This window comes from Phyllobates terribilis, unplaced genomic scaffold, assembly GCF_046119375.1.
Source record: "Phyllobates terribilis strain yellow unplaced genomic scaffold, ASM4611937v1 Scaffold_3__8_contigs__length_932513732, whole genome shotgun sequence".
In the NCBI taxonomy this organism is placed as follows: domain Eukaryota; kingdom Metazoa; phylum Chordata; class Amphibia; order Anura; family Dendrobatidae; genus Phyllobates; species Phyllobates terribilis.
Window position 1 is genome coordinate 554,224,012 of NW_027362763.1, and position 18,381 is coordinate 554,242,392.

Consider the following 18,381-nt stretch of genomic DNA (forward strand, 5'->3'; position numbering starts at 1 on the left):
AGCGGATAGGTGGGTGAGCACATGGGGGGGGGGGGGGGGAGATTTTCAATGCTGCAAAGCCTGCCCCCGTCGTGACATCCATCGCCCTACTAACAGGTCGAACTTGATGGACGCAAGTCTTTATTCAGCTTTACTAACTATGTACTATGTACTATGCCCTCCCGATGAGATAGCATCGGGCCTTCATCTAGTGCAATTATAAAAGTCATGTTTTAACAATTAATACTATGGCGGATGCTGGAATTATTCTTCACTACGTTGCTCCCTTCCCAGAAGCCGGTCTGGAGTCCATGCTCTGCAGTTTTTGATTGACGCATTCTTTCCACACTTGGTGAGCTGAACTTTACCCCCCACCTTCCTCCCATTTTTTTATTAGAAAAAAATCTACATCGCTTAAAGCTGTACTGCCACACAAAAAATACATTAGAGAGGTAGTCCACTACTATATAAAATGCCCCAATGTATTTAAACTGTGGAGATAAGTGTTTATGTAAATACCTTCTGCTGTCCGTCTTGCCTGTGAGGGTCTCCCTGCGAGTCACAGCCGAGCATCCACCACGCGCTTTCCCTCTCCGCATTCATTGGGAAAGCATGTGGTGGATGCTTGGCTGTGACGCGCAATAGCACCGCTCACAGGAAAAACGCACAGCAGAAGGTATTTACAAAAACACATCTCACCGTTACATTGGGGCATTTTATAACGTAGTGGGCAACCTCTTTAAAATTGTAAATTTATGACGTTTACAAATCATATTTAGAATCAAATGGTAAAGGCAGAAATTCTTTAGGGGAAAAAACTGATCTCAAACAAGTTAGAGGCATATAAAAAGGAAAACTTAAAAAGAGATAGTATGTTCTAGCTTTTCTTTACCATCAACTCACCTCTAGCCTGGAAAAGATCTATTTCTTTGGTGAGACAGTCTATATCAATTTGCAACTGTCTATTAGAACTCCTTAATTGCTGCATTTCTTCCAGCTACAAAAAAGAGGGGGGGGGGTTATTATATATTACACAGATTGCTAGGGTAGTTAAAGAGGTTGTCCAGTACTTTTAAAAATATGCCAATGTGTTTTAATGATAAATAGAAGCTTCTTTCTAATTACCTCCTGGTGCTGTTTCTGCCTGTGAGCGGAGCCTTCAGTGACCGCTCACAAGCAGCACGTGACCCCCGGCTGCAGCCAGCTCTGACATCCGCGGACGTCATGACAAGTCCAGGCTGCAGCCAAGGGTCCCTCTTCCGCGTTCCACCGGTGGCTGCTGGGTTGTGGGCGGGGTTTCCCCACAGGCTCTCCCTGTCCCCATTCATTGTGAAAGCGCGCGGTGGATGATGGGTGTGACGCGGGAAATAACCCTGCCCACAACCCAGCAGCCACAGCGGGGACCCCAGCACTGAGTCATGCCTCACTTGACGTGACGTCAGCACGTGCTGCTTGTGAGCGGTCACCGATGGCGCCGCTCACAGGCAGAAACAGCACCAGGAGGTAAATTAGAAAGAAGCTTCTATTTATCATTAAAACACATTGGCATATTTTTAAAAGTACTGGGCAACCCTTTTAAAGGAGTACAAACATCCAAATCAAAAAAGTATGCAGTAAGCACTGAGTAACAGTAGCTGAGCAACAAGTAGTAAGAGCCACAGTCCACTGAAATGCATTTAAGCAGCAAGTCACTAACATTTTTTACCCAACTTACAGTGTGATAAAAGCTGTATGACAGACAAAAGCCCCATGACATTCATGCACAACTAATACATGACAATTTTATTGATACAATAACATAGTAATTTAAACACACAGCCAAAGGGGTTTGGCTTCAGTGCTGGCGCAGTTCCAGCGGTGTCGGCACTGGCTCTCCTGGGGATAGTGTGACATTGTTATATCATGTGGTCCCTGGGGCCTGAGGGCTTAACTCTCCTCTCGTATGGTCGTAATTGACATCTGGAGGAAGTGAGAGAGCAGCCGTAGCCCTTTTCCTCTGGTTGTCTGATTTGTCCGAAGGAGGGGAGAATAACGCAAGTGCCAATAGGCGGCAGGGATCGTGTGACAATGTCATGCAAGCAAGTGCCAACACCAGAGGCGAGTATAGGTATTTTACTGGTCACCAACCCCTTCAAACACCAGTTATGGCTGCTAATTTTTCTTAATCTGAAATCTAATGTCAAAGACAGATTTAAAACAGATTCATATTTATTAAACATCAAAATGGTTGTGGGGCCCCCATATGAACTCATCTAGGTGCAAGAACAGAAAGCCAATCTAAAGTGCAGCTCTGAATCTGGCAGACTCCTTATGGTTTTAACATTATCCCCTATCCCACAGATAATTTACTGACCACTGATCAATCTGGATATAAACACCTTTAAAACACTCTGGCAATTTTTTTCCCATTTTTGTTTTTCCCTCGCCTCCTTCCAAAAACCAAAACTTACATTTTTCTATTGACGACCAAGAGGGGTTTTAGTTTTGTAATTTTAATGACACTATTCATCATCAAATGTACTGAGAAATGGGAAGAATTCCAAATAGCATGAAGTGGTGAAAAAATGCAATTCCTCTTTTTTTGGGGTTTCATTTTTATGACATTCTGAAGTTCGTAAAATAAGTTTGGTTTGTGACGAGACCGGTAACATTTTTATATTTCAGGTAATTGAGCAGTGAGAGGGGGGGGGAAGGGGGCTTCTTTTTAGCGTGGGGAGCGGACTTCCACTGAGATCATTTTTTGGGCACATAAGACATTTTAATATAGATATGCAATTAATGCATTTGGCAGCCTGCGTACAGTGTCCAATTATCAGGAATCTAGCTTTCCGAGGAATGGTCGCTCCCAATAATTGCGAAGTATAAAGCCAGGCTTATACTATCTAACCAGCTGCATTGAATGACCGCCAATAAGCTACACATTTGCCAATCGGCTGTAGTTTAATAGCTTGATTAAACAGGCAGACAGCATTTAACATGCGCACAGAATAAATCGGTAATGCAGGTCACGGTTAGCACAAACAGCCAATGCCATCGGCAACAAAGACTGATCAGCTACAAAGATCGATTAGCTTTTCAACAAACAAGCGTTTTTCTCATTCTTCATGTGATGGCAGCCTTTTGACACTGCACGATGTTCAGGAAATCAGAGTTGCTAGTAATGCTTGCGCACGCTAATCGTGCAGTATAAATGCACCTTAAATCCACCATACTAGCATGTGAATGGAAATTACTGCATGTCATGTGTCATTATTACCAATTTAATGAACTGGGTTAGAGGGGTATTGATTATTGCAATACTTAATGCTTATAATCTGGGGATATTTTTATCTAGTCACTGTCACCCTGGAAAATGGTGAAAAACTTAATTTAAAAGGTGAGCACTCCCTCTGCTTTGTATAATAATTTGTTGGAACGTATAACAAAGCATCATCCACTATAAAATTAGGAAAACTAAAGACTTCCTGTGAAATTTGATAATCGCACTGGCCCTTTGAGAAAGAAGATGATCTCTGCCGTCTCACTATCTAACAGCTGTGTGAGATTTCATGCCTCAGCTGGAAGATACCACTCCAGTGAAGAAGACAGAATGTGCAGCAGGAAACCACTGGGAGGTAGTTACCTACATACACAGCCAAGAGTGGAGGTGCAGTTATCTTCATACTACATATAGTAAGGCAAGATGGATTACTTCTGGTGCAGCAGGAGGAGAGAGGCTAGAAGCAGCAACTCCAATCATTGGAATATTCACACAACCATATTTTCAGACCTAAAAAAAAATTACCCCACAAGGACAGCACTTAGACCAATGTTATTCAATTGGGTGGGTCTGATGACAGTTTTTTCACGTAGACCGAATATCTGTGTGAGGGGGGATGATAGGATCCTTTACCCGTACACATCATCTGTGTAGCATTCGCTATTTAAAATACATTTCATTCACAAACATTGGAATCTGGACTTGTTCTTGTACATTTTATTAACTGCTAATGCATAAGAGATTACATACATTTATAAATTCATCCGATTTTTTTCTGGATGAATATGGGGTGATTTTTATTTATTTATATGCTTGTGTGAACTTGGTCTCAGTGTGCGGTGGCGGTCTGTGTAGAGTATTTAGTGAGACTCAAGATTAACCCTTCACAAGCAGCGGATTCTTTCTTTCTTTAGCAGGTTGCCTTTTGATAAGTAGTTCTAGATGTTGGCACTAACAGGATATCTTTTTAAGTGACTAAAGACAATTTTCAGTTTCAGGCAAAGTTCAGTCTCCTGGTTGGAAGGGAGGTCAATTTCTGCCAGATTGATTTTTTTGCCAATTTACTTTCAGTGAACGGATTCACCTATTTTTCTCACACTATATTCTGTAAACTAGCGAGTTGACAAAACAGCCAAATCCTGCCAGATCTGAGCACAAGGCTCTAATTTACAGTCTAGATTATCTGATTTGCTAATGACATATTTGAGAAAAGTGTTACAATTTCATTACCTGTAATTTTTTTTCAGGTTTTCCATATAATTGATAGGTACAATTGCTTTAAAGAAGACCTATGGTGATCAGTTGGGACAACCCTTTATATGAGACAAGCTCTAGCTAGTCAAAATCTCACCAAGGTTGCCATGGTATGTTCGCTTTCCAATACAAAGGCAATGGTTTCAAAGTAACATTGGATCCATCACAAAAGCAACATTTAAGCCTCAAATTTAATAGAATTAAATTTAAAACCCAAAAAAAAACAAAAAACACACCATTCGCAAGGCAAGCCTTTAATTTAAGGTACAGTGTAAACTTACTGATGGAATTTGTGAAACTGAATTCGACCTATTTAAGCGTCTCTGCGTGAGATTATTTTCCATTTCATTGACCTCTGTTTTAAGTTTATCCAGCTTTTTCTTTTGTATTTCTAGTTCTCGATGAAGCCGCTCCATTCTTGCCTTCTGATGTATCAGCAAAGCTGAAAAAAGCAGGTTTATAAAAGGTTTATTGGCAGTTATGACTAACTTTAAAAGAAAAAAGTAAATTACACTAAAGTGATTTAAACAATTGAAATAAAAAATAAAAAGCATTTAATTAATTAGTATAAGACTTACAACCCCAAACCAGGTCATTTATGTGATAGGATGACCTCCTGAAAAAAATATAGTAGGTGCACTGTAATACTAATGTAGGCATACAAGGTCTGACTGGCAAATAAAGGCTCCATCAGGATACCAAAACTCTTAAAGGGGTTGTCCTGGACATTTACATTGATGGTCTATCCTAGGGTCACATTACCGTATTTCCTCTCATCCGAGAAAATCACTCCGATTATGCTAATCTCACACTGATCAGGAGTGTGATCTGATTTTCTCGGATGAGAAGATTGATAAACATTTCTTCATCTTCTCCATTCTGTCAGTCCCCGAAAATCGGACCACACACTGATAGCACTCGGATGACATCATATTATGATCCAAGGTTTTTCGGATTGCACTTGGACCGGAAATACAAGGGCTCGTGTAGACTATTAGGATAAGTCATTAATATCTGATCGGTGGACATGCTTTATCATGATTTGAGTAGAAGACGGTTGTGCAGTATCCAGCCATGGCCATAGTATAGCTGTAGTGTGCTGTGCAACTACACAACTGAACACTTCAGTGCCAACAGCATTGGGAAAAGCGGATAGTCAGGGATCCCGGGTGTCACACCCCCCACTGATCAGAAACTGATGCCCCATTTTAAAATTAGGCCATCAATTCAAAAAATTCCCAGGTAACCCCTCTAAAACGAACAGGCGGTTCAGTAAGAGGCAAGAGACCTCATCTGCTCAAAGTATGTGAATATAGATATTACTTTCAATACTAAAGCAGCTAAGGAGATTCACTATGTTTTATTCAAGTTGTTACTGTGTGCTGAAGTGTGAGCATGCATACAGGGATTCAAGTAGACTCTGTATAAGCTGTCTGGTTCAATGTGATATGCCATATGTGAACCTGCGGACATATCAAGCCCTTTAGCTGGTCCTGTCCGACCCGCAGACCGAGAAAGTCAAATGGCTGAAAACAGTGTCCCATGGGTAGCACAATGTGGCCACCCTCATCCCTGCTATCTGCATCCTGCCGGATCCTTCTACCATTCAGCATGTGTGACAGACTGTAGATGGGCTGACCACTACAATGCGTCTGCACTACCAAATGAGGCGCGTCAGAGCACCCTGCAAAGACCGGAGCAGAGCTCCAGATCAATGTGAGGGAGCATGGAGAGGTTTTTTTTTCTTTTTTAAATGTGTGTGGGCTCACACTGTATATAGGGGCTGTGTGTGGACTCGCGCTGTATACAAGGATGGGGGCGCTTGTGTATATAGGAAGGGTTGTGTGTGAGCTCATACTGCATATAGGAGGGGTGTGTGAGCTGAAACAGTATATAAAAGGAGGGTTTCCGCATACTTGATTTTGTTTGATGTTAAGTGATAATATTAATACTAACCAGTTGGAATTATTCTATATTAATAATTCTGAGTATTATTATTGTCAGCCTATTTGTTCGGTCCTCAACAGTAAGGCCATGTTCACACTAGGCGTTTTTTCAGCCTTTTTTAATGCTAATTTTCAGCAGCGTTTTACAGTACCAGCAAAGTCTATGCGATTTCAGAAGTCTTATGCACACCACATTGGTTTTTGTGTCATCAGTATTTTGTGCTTTTCGCATTGTTTTTTTGCACAATAGAGCATATCACTTTCAGCGTTTTTCACCCATTGAAAGTAAAGGGTGGTGAAAAAAAGCCTCGTGTGAACATAGCTAGCAGTTTTTGCTCCGTTTTTAGTGAGAAAAAAAAAAGAAGCAAGTACAGCAGTATGTGAAACTCATTTATTTTTGCGATTTTACCATCTTGTCTTTGTCATCGGAGATGGCAGTTTGGATTATGACAGTTTAATTAAATTAGTGATGCGTAAAATGTAAACATTGGCTGAGCTAGGTGTGAGATTGAACAATACCTGTGGCCCACAGAGGTGTGAAATTTAACAAAGCCTGAGCAATGCATTGGCAGACAATAGTGTGAAAATAGTGTCCTACAAACTCAATGCCCTGGGGGTGTCTTAAATGAACTATTCCTGAACAATTCACCTCCCTCCACTGTTACATTTGACATTCTGGTTAATATGGTTTCACACACGTCTTGCATTGGTGACCTGTGTTCATGTTTCTGTGGTGGAAGCAAAGCTGAACTTTGGGTTCCTGAAAAACGCACCAAAACCTGCGTTTTTTACGCTGCTTCTTTCCAGCCAAGAGATCAGGTTTTGCTGCAGAAAAAAAAACACTGAACAAACACCTAGTGTGGACATACCCTTAGTGTCTCTCTGGGCCCTCTGTAAAATGAATTGCTCAACCCCTGGCTTTTCGATAAGGATTTCCACGCAGAAAACCATACAATGCAGAAAAATCAGCGGCTTAGATTATTGAAATTAGCATTTAGCCAGCCCTCTTCACACATGGCTTAGGTCACATGCCAACACAGGAAACAATGTTCTGGACCAGCCTAAACCCTGGACAGTAGTGGATCTGGGAGAATCAGGGCACTAAGGCTAGTAAAATTATAGAAGTTATATTATTTACAAATATATGCTGCTATAAAAAAGGGAACAAGTAATCAGATTCATGCCCAAAGCACAAGCAGCACGAATTTGATACTGGCTGAGCGACTGAAGTCAGGTAGATTTACTCTTAAAAGGGAATCTGTCACCCCCTGGGCGATATCAGACCTCTACTATGGCCATACAGGGTATAGAAAAACAAATCTATATATACACCTGTATGGCCCATAGTAGAGGTCTGATTGCAGAGAAAAGCACTTTAATCAATTCTTTTTTTCCACAGACTTGGCATCCGGCGGATGCCAAGCAATCCCCGCCTATGTGCTTATTCTTTCCCGGATTCTCCGCCTATACCTAGTTAGCATATTCCTCCCACTCCCCTGCAAGTCACAGGGCCCTGTGACTTGCAGGGGGAGATATGATAATTAGGCAGAGGCGTCGGGATTTAGGGGAATAATAAGCACATAGGCGGTGGTTGCTTGGCCTGTGGAAAAAATAATTGATTTAAGTGCTTTTCTTGGCAATCAAACCTCTGCTATGGGCCATACAGGTATGTATAGATTTACTTTTCTATACCCTGTATGCCCATAGTAGAGGTCTGATATCTCCCAGGGGGGTGACAGATTCCCTTTAAGGTTGCAATGTTTCAGAGTACAACAATACTTTAACAAGCTAGCTGGAGAATCACACAGCTTCTCCCCACCCTTCTTCTGCTGACTGACAGGTCTCTTTCCATGTATGTGCACAGGGAGAAATGTATCAGCCCAGGGGGAAGACGGCTAGGTACCCACCTCAGATTAGTCAGTCAAGACGTCTAGTCCCTGGTCAGCAGTTCAAGCTGGAGGGTAGTGTGCTCCTGATTCACAATTTTGGACCAGAGGCGTGGTCGCTCTGCTTGCCTGAATGGTGTGCTCTCAAATGCTGCAAGCAGCATCAAAGCACCACAGTGGCAGAGAGGCTGAATGAATCCAGCGATCAGACCAACTTCTCGTAAGCATTGCACTCCTTGCTTAGGAGACTGGCCACCTCAGACTGCAGCAGTGGCTAATAACCAAGGCAATAAGCAGTAAATGAAATTAAACATCCCTCTGTTCTTGAGAACAAAGGATTTTTAAGAAGTAAATAGCAAATTGAAATTTTAACCATTTATGATCAGGATAACCCTTTAACTGTAATGGTACAGAACATGTTTTCACATGTACAAACTAGGCTTTTAGACACAAAAATTTGTATTTTCTCACTAAATGTTATGCTTTTATTTGAAATAGCAAGAAAAGTACCTATACATGTAATGTGCTGGGTGGCATTTTAAGAATGTGCCAGGCAAAAAATGCATGGTAGGCTTATTGTGACTTATTTTCTATATCAAAAGTAAGAATTAAAATCACCAGAAAAAGCTGAAGTGCTAAAACCAGTTAATACACATCAATTATTAAAACAGACATGATTGCAAGTGTCTAACACCAAATCAGCAAGAGCTTTAGGCTATGTTCACACATTACGTTTTTTCAGGAATGAGATTTTTTTTCCCACAGAACTTTGTGTACATGTATAAAAGACAAAAGGACTGAAAAAAAAGCACCAAAAACAAGCAAGAAAAAACATGAACAAACCTCCTGACAAGAGATCAGGTTTTGATGCAGAAAAAAACAAAAACGCTGCAAAAACGCAATGTGTGAACATAGCCTTGAAGTGTACAAGTAACTTATAGATGGTAAAATTTGACTGCCATAAGTTACATCTCCTGTCCTAACGCCTGACCTACTGCACTAGGGTATACTAGTACGGCGTGGATTTTTTTGACTACCTCTTGAAGCTCATCAAGAGAATGCCAAGAGTGTGCAAAGCAGTCATCAAAGCAAAAGGTGGCTACTTTGAAGAACCTAGAATATAAGACATATTTTCAGTTGTTTCACACTTTTTTGTTAAGTATATAATTCCACATGTGTTAATTCATAGTTTTGATGCCTTCAGTGTGAATGTACCATATATATATATATATATATATATATATATATATATATATATATATATATATATATATATATATATATATATATATATATATATATATATATATATATATATATATATATATATATATATATATATATATATATATATATACACACAAAACATATTGGCCTAAATGTAACATTAAACATAATTACAATGTGTTATAAAAAACAAATCTCAAAAATCACTTGGATATGTTGAAATATTCCAGAGAGTTATTGCCACAAAGTGACAAGATGTCAGTTGAAAAACCTGGCCTGGTCACTAAGGGGTTAAATATTTTTGTAATATCCAGAAACACTTTATTATGTGTGTCATTTTATTTGTTGCCTGCATTAAAACTGCAGAGCCATTGTTTCAATCTCATGGTAATCATGACGACAGTGTGCATACTAAGAAACATTTCTTTATAAATTATGTATATGGCAAATAAAGAAAATTTAAAGACCAATGCATAAATTATAGACAGACTTACTGCCCATATTAGACAGAATGAAGATAGCTCGTGCTCAGCTCACCCTGGCGTACAACAAGTGCTATGTGATGTTTTATCGGATAGCACTCAGCACAATGTTATACTAAGGGGCAGTGCACATCAGTGATTATTTTCTCATGCCAAATCTGCATGAGAAAACAATCGCAGCGAGACTCGGCTCACAAACAACCATACAAGTCTATGGGTGCGTGTGGAACATCGGACTGCACTCGGATGTCATCCCAGTGCAGTCCGCTAAACGCTGAGACAGGCAATGGAGGAGATGGAGAAATTACTTTCTCAGTCCCCTCCGCACTTGTGCTGCGATTCTCTCATGCAGGAGGATGGGAGCACAGAGCACTGGCACTCGGCTCAAGCTCCCTGCATATAGCATCCCATGCTTTCCTATCAGATGCCATATACTGGTGTGACCCCAGTCTTAAAGAGGGCCTTTCAACAAGACAAAAAAAGGACAGTTTATGCTCCTACTTTATTCCCATTGCTCCTTTGAGTATTCTCCGGAGCGTGTCTTTAGGCTGCTCAGCATTATTACCCTGTGAGTCACAAGCCCTTGTAAAGAAAATAAAAACTAGGACCAAACAAATGCAAAATATCTGTGGAACTGTATGGTGGATTTAACAAAAACAAAAAACTGAATACACAGGGGAGCGCCGGGAATAAAAGACAACAAAAACCTGGACACTGTTGACCTCATGACTGATACAGTTTAATTAGGACTTCCTACTGTGTTCCTTTTGGATTAGGGACATTTGGATCAACCTTATTTCATTCCATTAAATAAGATAAAAAATAAAACTTACACGGGTTCTCAAAGAAAAGACAAAAAAAAGGTAATTATCTTTTCCTAAAAACTTTTTATAAGCCAATAACATTGGTGTTGTCTAGGGAGGTAATCACTAGATTAAAATGGCTGGAGTCTTGTTACACTGGCAGTATCTTGTCGTAGAATGTTCGGATAGGTTCCTGTGAGAACGGGCAATAGAAGCTCATCCCCCTATAATGACATTTCCTTTAGTTTTTTCTTTTATATTTCCAGAGAACCCATTTAACCTTTAGTCTTCACAGAATTTTGTTTTTTGCTCTTGTTTTTTCCTTCTTCTTCTTTCAAAAGCCTTAAACTTGTTTTTCCGTTGTTTTTTGGGGGGCACGAGTACGTTTTGAACAGCACCACTCATTTTACCATATAATGTACTGAAAAACTGGAACTTTTTTTTTTTTTTTTTAAAGATGGATGAAATGGTAAAAAAAAAAAAAAATAAATAATAAAAAAAATCAGAAGTTTGTATAAAATAATAAAAATATATAATTGTTTGTGTCCTCATTTTCCGAGACCCATAATGTCTTTTCCATCAAATTAGCAGTTTGACGTTGTTTTCCAATTCATGGCAAGTAGAAGGTTTTACTGATACCAGTTTGTAATACATAGGACAATTTGGCCGCTTTTCATTGCATTTTTTTGTCTCAAGGAGGGCATGGTGACACCCGCCCCCACAATTCAGGCATTTTAATTTTTTCTCTCTTTACGGCGTCTAATATGGGTTAATTTAATATTTTGATAGAACAGACTTATTTTAAAGTCTACATTTTTAATGCAGGAAAAAGTGGAGGGGTTGAAATTGTATACATTTATTTTTAACTTTATTCCTAAATTTTACTTTATTTTTTAGCCCCCTTCTAGGACTTGAACCTGCGATGGCCTATACATCACTGCGATATACTGCAATTCAATAGTAGGGTGGTATGTAGCAAAGACCAGGGTTTCCTATGAATTTCATCCTCCGGCTGAGCTTCACAGGGTACAAAGATAGGAGTGATAGGGGCTGGAGTGCAAGAGCACAGCACCCAAACCATTTTAAAGCCACAGTCAGAGGTTGATAGTGGAATTTAAAAGGTTAGTTAACATAGTCATAGTCATCGAGGGACCTTCATATGGATTTCGGCAGACCACTGTGCATTATTTTTTTGGGTAATAAATGGGTAAAAAAGAATTTGTTGGGTTGTGGTTTTTTTTTTTTTTTTTTAACAAATAAAAGGACTTTGTGTGTGCGTGTTTATTTCTTTTGGATTAGAGTGTTAGTAATGGGGTTCTCAGACATTACACAGCTGACATCAACCCAAAAACATTACCCCGATTGTCAACGAACGCACCAGGGCAATCAGGAAGAGCAGAGGCCAAGTGTCAGAATTGGCACATCTAATGGATGCACCATTTTTGGGGTGGCTGAGGGCTGGTTTTATTAGGCTGGGAAGGGACCAATATCCATGGACCTTCACAGCCTATTATCAGCCCAAAACGGTCTACTAAACCTTTGCTGGTTATTAAAAATAGGGTGGACTCCACAACATTATTTTTAGGGTCCCCCATTTTTAATAATCAGTAAAGGCAAAGCAGACAGCTGTGAGATATTAATAGATTGGGCCCTTCCCAAACTATTAAGACCAACTCACAGCTGTCTGCTTTCCCTTAGCTGGTTATTAAAAATAAGGGGGACCCCACGGCATTTTTTTTTCCAATTATTATTTTTTTTTTAGCTAAGACATGTACAGAAAACTACACACAAACTGCACCAATTATATATCTCACGGACATCTTTATATCTATTCTCTATCTTTGCACATCTAACACCTAAACATCTAGCATTTCTAGTCTGGTACGTGTCACACGGATGACACACTTATGTCATCCGTGAGCAACATATTGATGTCCATGCTACCGGAAAAAAACACGACATGTCCACATGTGGGTCACACTGTCCATGTGAACATACGGACATTTGCGCAGCCCAACAGATTTAAATGGGTCGTCTTGTTTAAGTGTCTCCAGTACCACACGTACTGGAGACACTGACGCAGTTTTTCAGTATGTAGTGAAAAAAAAAAAAAAAGTCACATTCCTTTATGTTAAAATCGCATGCGGCAGGCTGCATACACGTCATGGCCACAGGTATTTGTTATATCTAGGAGGTTACCCCCTTGTTCTATTATTCTACATATGATGTTTATGATACATATTGTCCTGTGTATCAACTATAGTCACAGGTCTATACCACACTGAGTACTCTTGTAGGCTATTTGACATATGGTATTCTTGTGGCGCTATCCGTTTCAGAGATTGTCTGAAACTATTCTGCAATCTATTATAGATATATATGCCGCTTCAGGTATTTCGCTGTGAAGTATATAAGTACTAACTGTGATGTTTAGACCTGTGTATTTCACCCAGGTTAAGCTGTAATCATTTAGCTCTTTCTCTCTCTATAATAGTAGGACTTCTACTGCGTTCTAGGGCTTTTTGGTTTTCTTTGTTGCATTATTTTTGCTGTAGGTTATATTTGAAGGCAGAGTTAATTACAAGGACTTATTCACAAGGTCCGGTCAATTCATGGATTATTGCATTGATTGACTACAAAATTGCAAAATGCCATGGTTTTGGGCAACTATGGCAAAGGTGCAGCATTTTGACACAATGCTACTATAATTAACCAGAGTATGAAGACATGGAAAACTTTTCCTTTCTCCCCTCCAAATAACAAAACCACATGTACCAGAGTGCGTTTTTTTTTTTTTTTTTTTAACCACAGTTTTCCTGAATTTGCAGCAAAACCATGTGAATCCGCCATGAATACAAAGATAAACTCCAAACTTTGCATCATCTCTTCCTTGGAAAACAGTGGAAAGAGTAGACCGTGAAGCTGTATAAAGGACGTCGATCTCCTTTTTCTGCTTATCGATATGGAAAAGAGGTTTTACCTTCATTTTGCAGACGGGATTGCTGCAGCTGTAATATTCATGGGCAATTATTGTAGTTGTGACAATCGCAACTAGTGATAAGTGAGTATGTTCTGTTAACCCTTTCGGCGAGTATGTTCGGGCTGAGCTCCGAGTAGTTATAGCTGCTCGGTGATATGGTTGAATCGCTCCTGTGTGCATGATTTGCGACTGACAGCTTTATTGCATGTGAGGAATGTATTTCTTACACATTCCTCACATGTATTAAAGTTGTCAAACAGTTGCAAATCATGCACACGGGAGTGATTCAACCATATCACCGAGCAGCTATAAATACTCGGAGCTCGGCCCGAGCATACTCGCCGAAAGGGTTAATAGAACATACTCGCTCATCACTAATCGCAACCTTTTCAGGTGAGCAACTCCATAACTCCCTTCTCATCTGTACCTTTCAATATCACCCCATGTACACTTGTCTTCACATTCTCCCCCTTTTTTTTTTCTTGGGAAAGCAGTGAACAGCAATGGAAAGGTTTTATTGTGGTCCCCTGTGATTTTTTTTTTGTTATTTTAACCCTCAACTGGTGAGGTGGGGTTTTTGTCACGCAACTGGTGATGTGGGGTTTCCTATACCCCAGTGTTTAGAAATCTCTTATTTTTACAGAAAATGCAAAGTTCACGTTTGTTTTAATCGTTTTCTTATTGGCGATTGATTACACACGAGTATAACAAATTTTTGACACCCACAAATGGATGGAAGCTAGTGAGACACGTAGTATCCTCATACCAGCATTTTTCAATGAATGGCAGAAGAACAAAAATTCCCTGGGGTGTGGCAAACCCCACCTCACCAGATGAGGGTTAATAAGAACATAAAATAGTCTTTTTTGTACTGCCAGTTTATACTTTCTTAAACATATATGAAGACAGATCCCATTTACTCAACTAACTGAATCCACACAATGATCAATTCTACATGTGATCCCAAGAAAACAAGAGAGATTGGCCAAAACATTTACAACATATACTATTTTATGGTCAGCACAGAGAGCCAACATGAGTTTAAATTGACTACACTATGTATGGCTGTATAAACAGTTAATCAAGTATCTATAGGTTTCAGCCTACAAAAAAAATAAAATAAGTTTAAATAAGTTAAAGCAACATGATTTTTTCCATGAATTCAGAAGATCACAACAACAAAAAAAAAAAAAAAGATACATTTTGCGGCAATTTTAGACACTTGCAAAAATCCGCACCTCAGCTGCAATGTGAATGTAATCTGTAGAGTGACACACAAGAAGAGGCTGTGTGTCACATAGCTAATACAAGTAAAAGGGTGAAATTCCATTTTTTGCCTGTTCAAAGCCAGGGCACACTACCATTATCTCCATGGGCACTCTAACTTTATGCTGTGTGGAGAACAGCTGAACTCTGTTTTGGAATCTGCAATTTTTAGCAAGAAAAACTCCACAAGCAGCTTTGTGATCAAGCAGAACACCAACAATTCCTCCTGCACAATCACAGAGAGGACTACTCTCTCTCCTCTTGCCCGACACGGATATCTGATCAGTAGAGGGCGAAAGAAGAAACTACCAAACTGCACATCACTAAAGATACATGTCCTGTGCAGCAAAAGGACCACTCAGGTCATGTGATCACTCACGTACCTGGATGAATCGTCAAAATGCTCTATTGCATTGTACTTGGGTTTTTGATGCTGTAGATGAGTTGTGTGAACGTATAGCATGGCTGAGTACTGTACATATAGACAATACTGCTGTATGTGTGCATTGCAGACCATGTACATCTAAAAAGGTGTGTAATTCTGCATACTGCAGAGTACACAAACAATACATTACCTCATTTTACCCTAGTGCATTAAAATTTGTGATATTGACCCCTCCATTTTACACCAGGTAAGTTATAATAGGAAATCGGTTTTCCTATTCTGCTGCTGCCTAAAACTGGGTAGTTAAAGCAATTTTCTGAAATACTAGTTGTTGTTTCTCTGAAGTGTAAAACATTGATACTGTGAGAAATCTGTGCACTAAAGTGACGTAGTTAAAATACATTAAAAACAACCACAGAATTACAAAGAAAAAAAAAAAAAAAGTAAAACTATAAATTGTTACCTTGTGTATAAGCTGCATCATCCGAACCCACGCTTAGCTTCCTTCCATCATTTATCCGATCATGTGCTAAAACAGGGTCTGCTATATGGATACCTTCCGACTCCGCAAACGGAAGGAGATTTGTAGGCTCAAAAGTTGGGGACACGACACCAGGGGAAACTGAAGGAGGTTTGTTTGGGGACACAGTTATTTTAAATGTATATTTTGTATTGGGCTGAGTCACTACCACACGAGGCGATGTTGCAGACAAGTTGTTTCCAAGTGCCCGGCTTTTGGGCGGATGATGATGAATAAAAGCAGGTCCCATGCTTACTTGCCCAGAGACATTTCTGGCAGTACTGGCTGCACCAGGATTAGCGGAAATAAAAAGTGTTGGCTGATTTCTAACCATCTGGTCATCACCTCCAGGAGCTGAAATATAAACCTTAGGCTGGCTGCGGCCTAAGCAATCATCTGCGTTTTGAGGACCTGCAATGTAAACAGTAGGCTGGTTCCTTGAATGGCTGTTCAAAACAGAAGGGTTAGTGGAACTGCGAGAACTTGAGGAACGCAACATTGAGTTACTTCTTTGGGGTGGTTCAAGTTTAATTTCTATTTGGTTTTTCCTGGGACCAGTTGAGATATTTTGAATGTTGTATTGGCTTAAAGGCTGGGAACCACCTGATGAATGAAGCACTGGAGCTTGAGGAGTGGTGGGTGAACTAATAGGCATGTACACATGAGAGGTCTGATGACCCTGCTGATTAGGTTGTGCTGAGGTATGTGATTGAGAGCAAGAAGGAAGGGTTGTCCAAGGATTTTGTGGTGTGGGCTGATAAACTTGTGCGGGATTAGGAGACATCCAGCCTGATGGCTGTGGGGTTTGCCTTGCTGTGCCTTGAGAAGTGATATAAGGTCTTATATAAATAGAATTTCCATGCGGACTGTTAAGTACAGGAGGTGGACCACCATGTATGTGCAAAGATGTAGGGGTATTACGATTAGACTGGATATTAGGAGCCAAAGTAACCATGATGGGATTGAACCTGGTTGTCTGCAAACCCGAAGAGCTTTTGCTGCCCAACTGGAGTCCAAATTGATGGCCCGGGTTTGAAGTATTATTTGCATTTGTCATCCCAAACACATTATAGCTAGAAGGCACAACGGGTGCAGTCTGTGGCTCTGGTTGATACAGTTCATTGTTGGATTGACCTCCCTGAAGATGTCCATCACTTATGCTGTGATGTAAAGTCCTGCCGTTTCCATTTATTCGGCTTCCATCCCTGCCCTCATGGTACTGAGACTGCAAATCCAAATTAAGGGATGTCATGTGATTTCTTAAACCAGCAATGCTCGAATCTTCAGAGGGAGAAACGTCACCTTCACCATACAGATATTTTGTACTCTCCTGAGATAGGACTGCGCAGCAAGCATCCAGATTATTGTTATTCTGGAAAAGAAAGGAAGATTGATTGAGCAAACTTTGAGGTTACAATCGCTATCATTTTTAGGACCTGTACACAGGTAAAATCAAATGTATTTTTTAGGGACCCGTAACACTTGTGTTATAAGTTTCTTACAAATTCTATCAGCTTTTAATTTCTCTTTGTTGGAAGGGTGCACAGAGCCTCATTATTTTCTGATTATCAGTAATAAATAAAATAACAAGTAGAGGGCTATTCCCAGAATCACATCACATTATATATATATATATATATATATTTAAAATTGCCTGGGTGCAGAAGAACACTCCTTCGCCTCCATCCCTTGTGTGCTCCTGACTAGTCCCACATCACTGAGTTATCAACAAGCTAATCTAAGCGTAGAATTCACCTTATGCTTCTGTGCACACACTGCTCCTGCTGTACAGTACCCTGCTTAACAAATTTTTATCTGATGCCAGCTACATCAGTATAGATTCATGTCTATTTTTACATCATTAGCTGGTGCAAGCAGAACTCGCAATGTCCTAATCTCCAAAATAGCTGTGCAGAGCTGCATTTGTTACCTGCTAAGAGATCAATGATGTAAAACTGCAAATACTGCTCTATTGATGCATATAACAGAAGATATTCCCCTGACACATGCATCAATAGAGCAGCAGTTGCCATTTCACATCACGGATCGTTAAGCAGCAGGCAAAAAACAAATCTCAGCTAATCTCTTCCCCTGTACATTGTAGGATTGGACAGTATCGCTCTCCTTTCTGTCCCCTGTATATACAACATCTCCTGCACTATTATCTGTCAGCATCTTGTACACAGCTCATCTTGCAGTAGTTTCCAGCACACAGGCACCGCTGCTTCCTGGTACAAGCTTTGAACTATAGTGAAGGAAGCTCCGTCCCTTGCCCTGGCATCATCCTTCACAATAGATGTTCTGCTCTTGCCACAGCACAGGATATCAGTTAAGAGATTGCTAGCGCTGAGCAAGATTGACTAGGCTCTGTGAATCTACAAGAAAGTTCCAATA

The 18,381-nt window shown here is 40.1% G+C and overlaps 1 protein-coding gene across 1 annotated transcript in view; it reads right to left on the reverse strand.

The window, feature by feature from the left end:
* TAB2 (TGF-beta activated kinase 1 (MAP3K7) binding protein 2) overlaps positions 1 to 18,381 on the reverse strand; it is a 73,415-nt gene that overhangs the window by 5,599 nt on the left and 49,435 nt on the right. Inside the window, 3 exon segments of the mRNA XM_073671397.1 lie at positions 883 to 976; positions 4,774 to 4,934; positions 15,931 to 17,359. Of these exon segments, the coding sequence (XP_073527498.1) occupies positions 883 to 976; positions 4,774 to 4,934; positions 15,931 to 17,359 (1,684 nt within the window).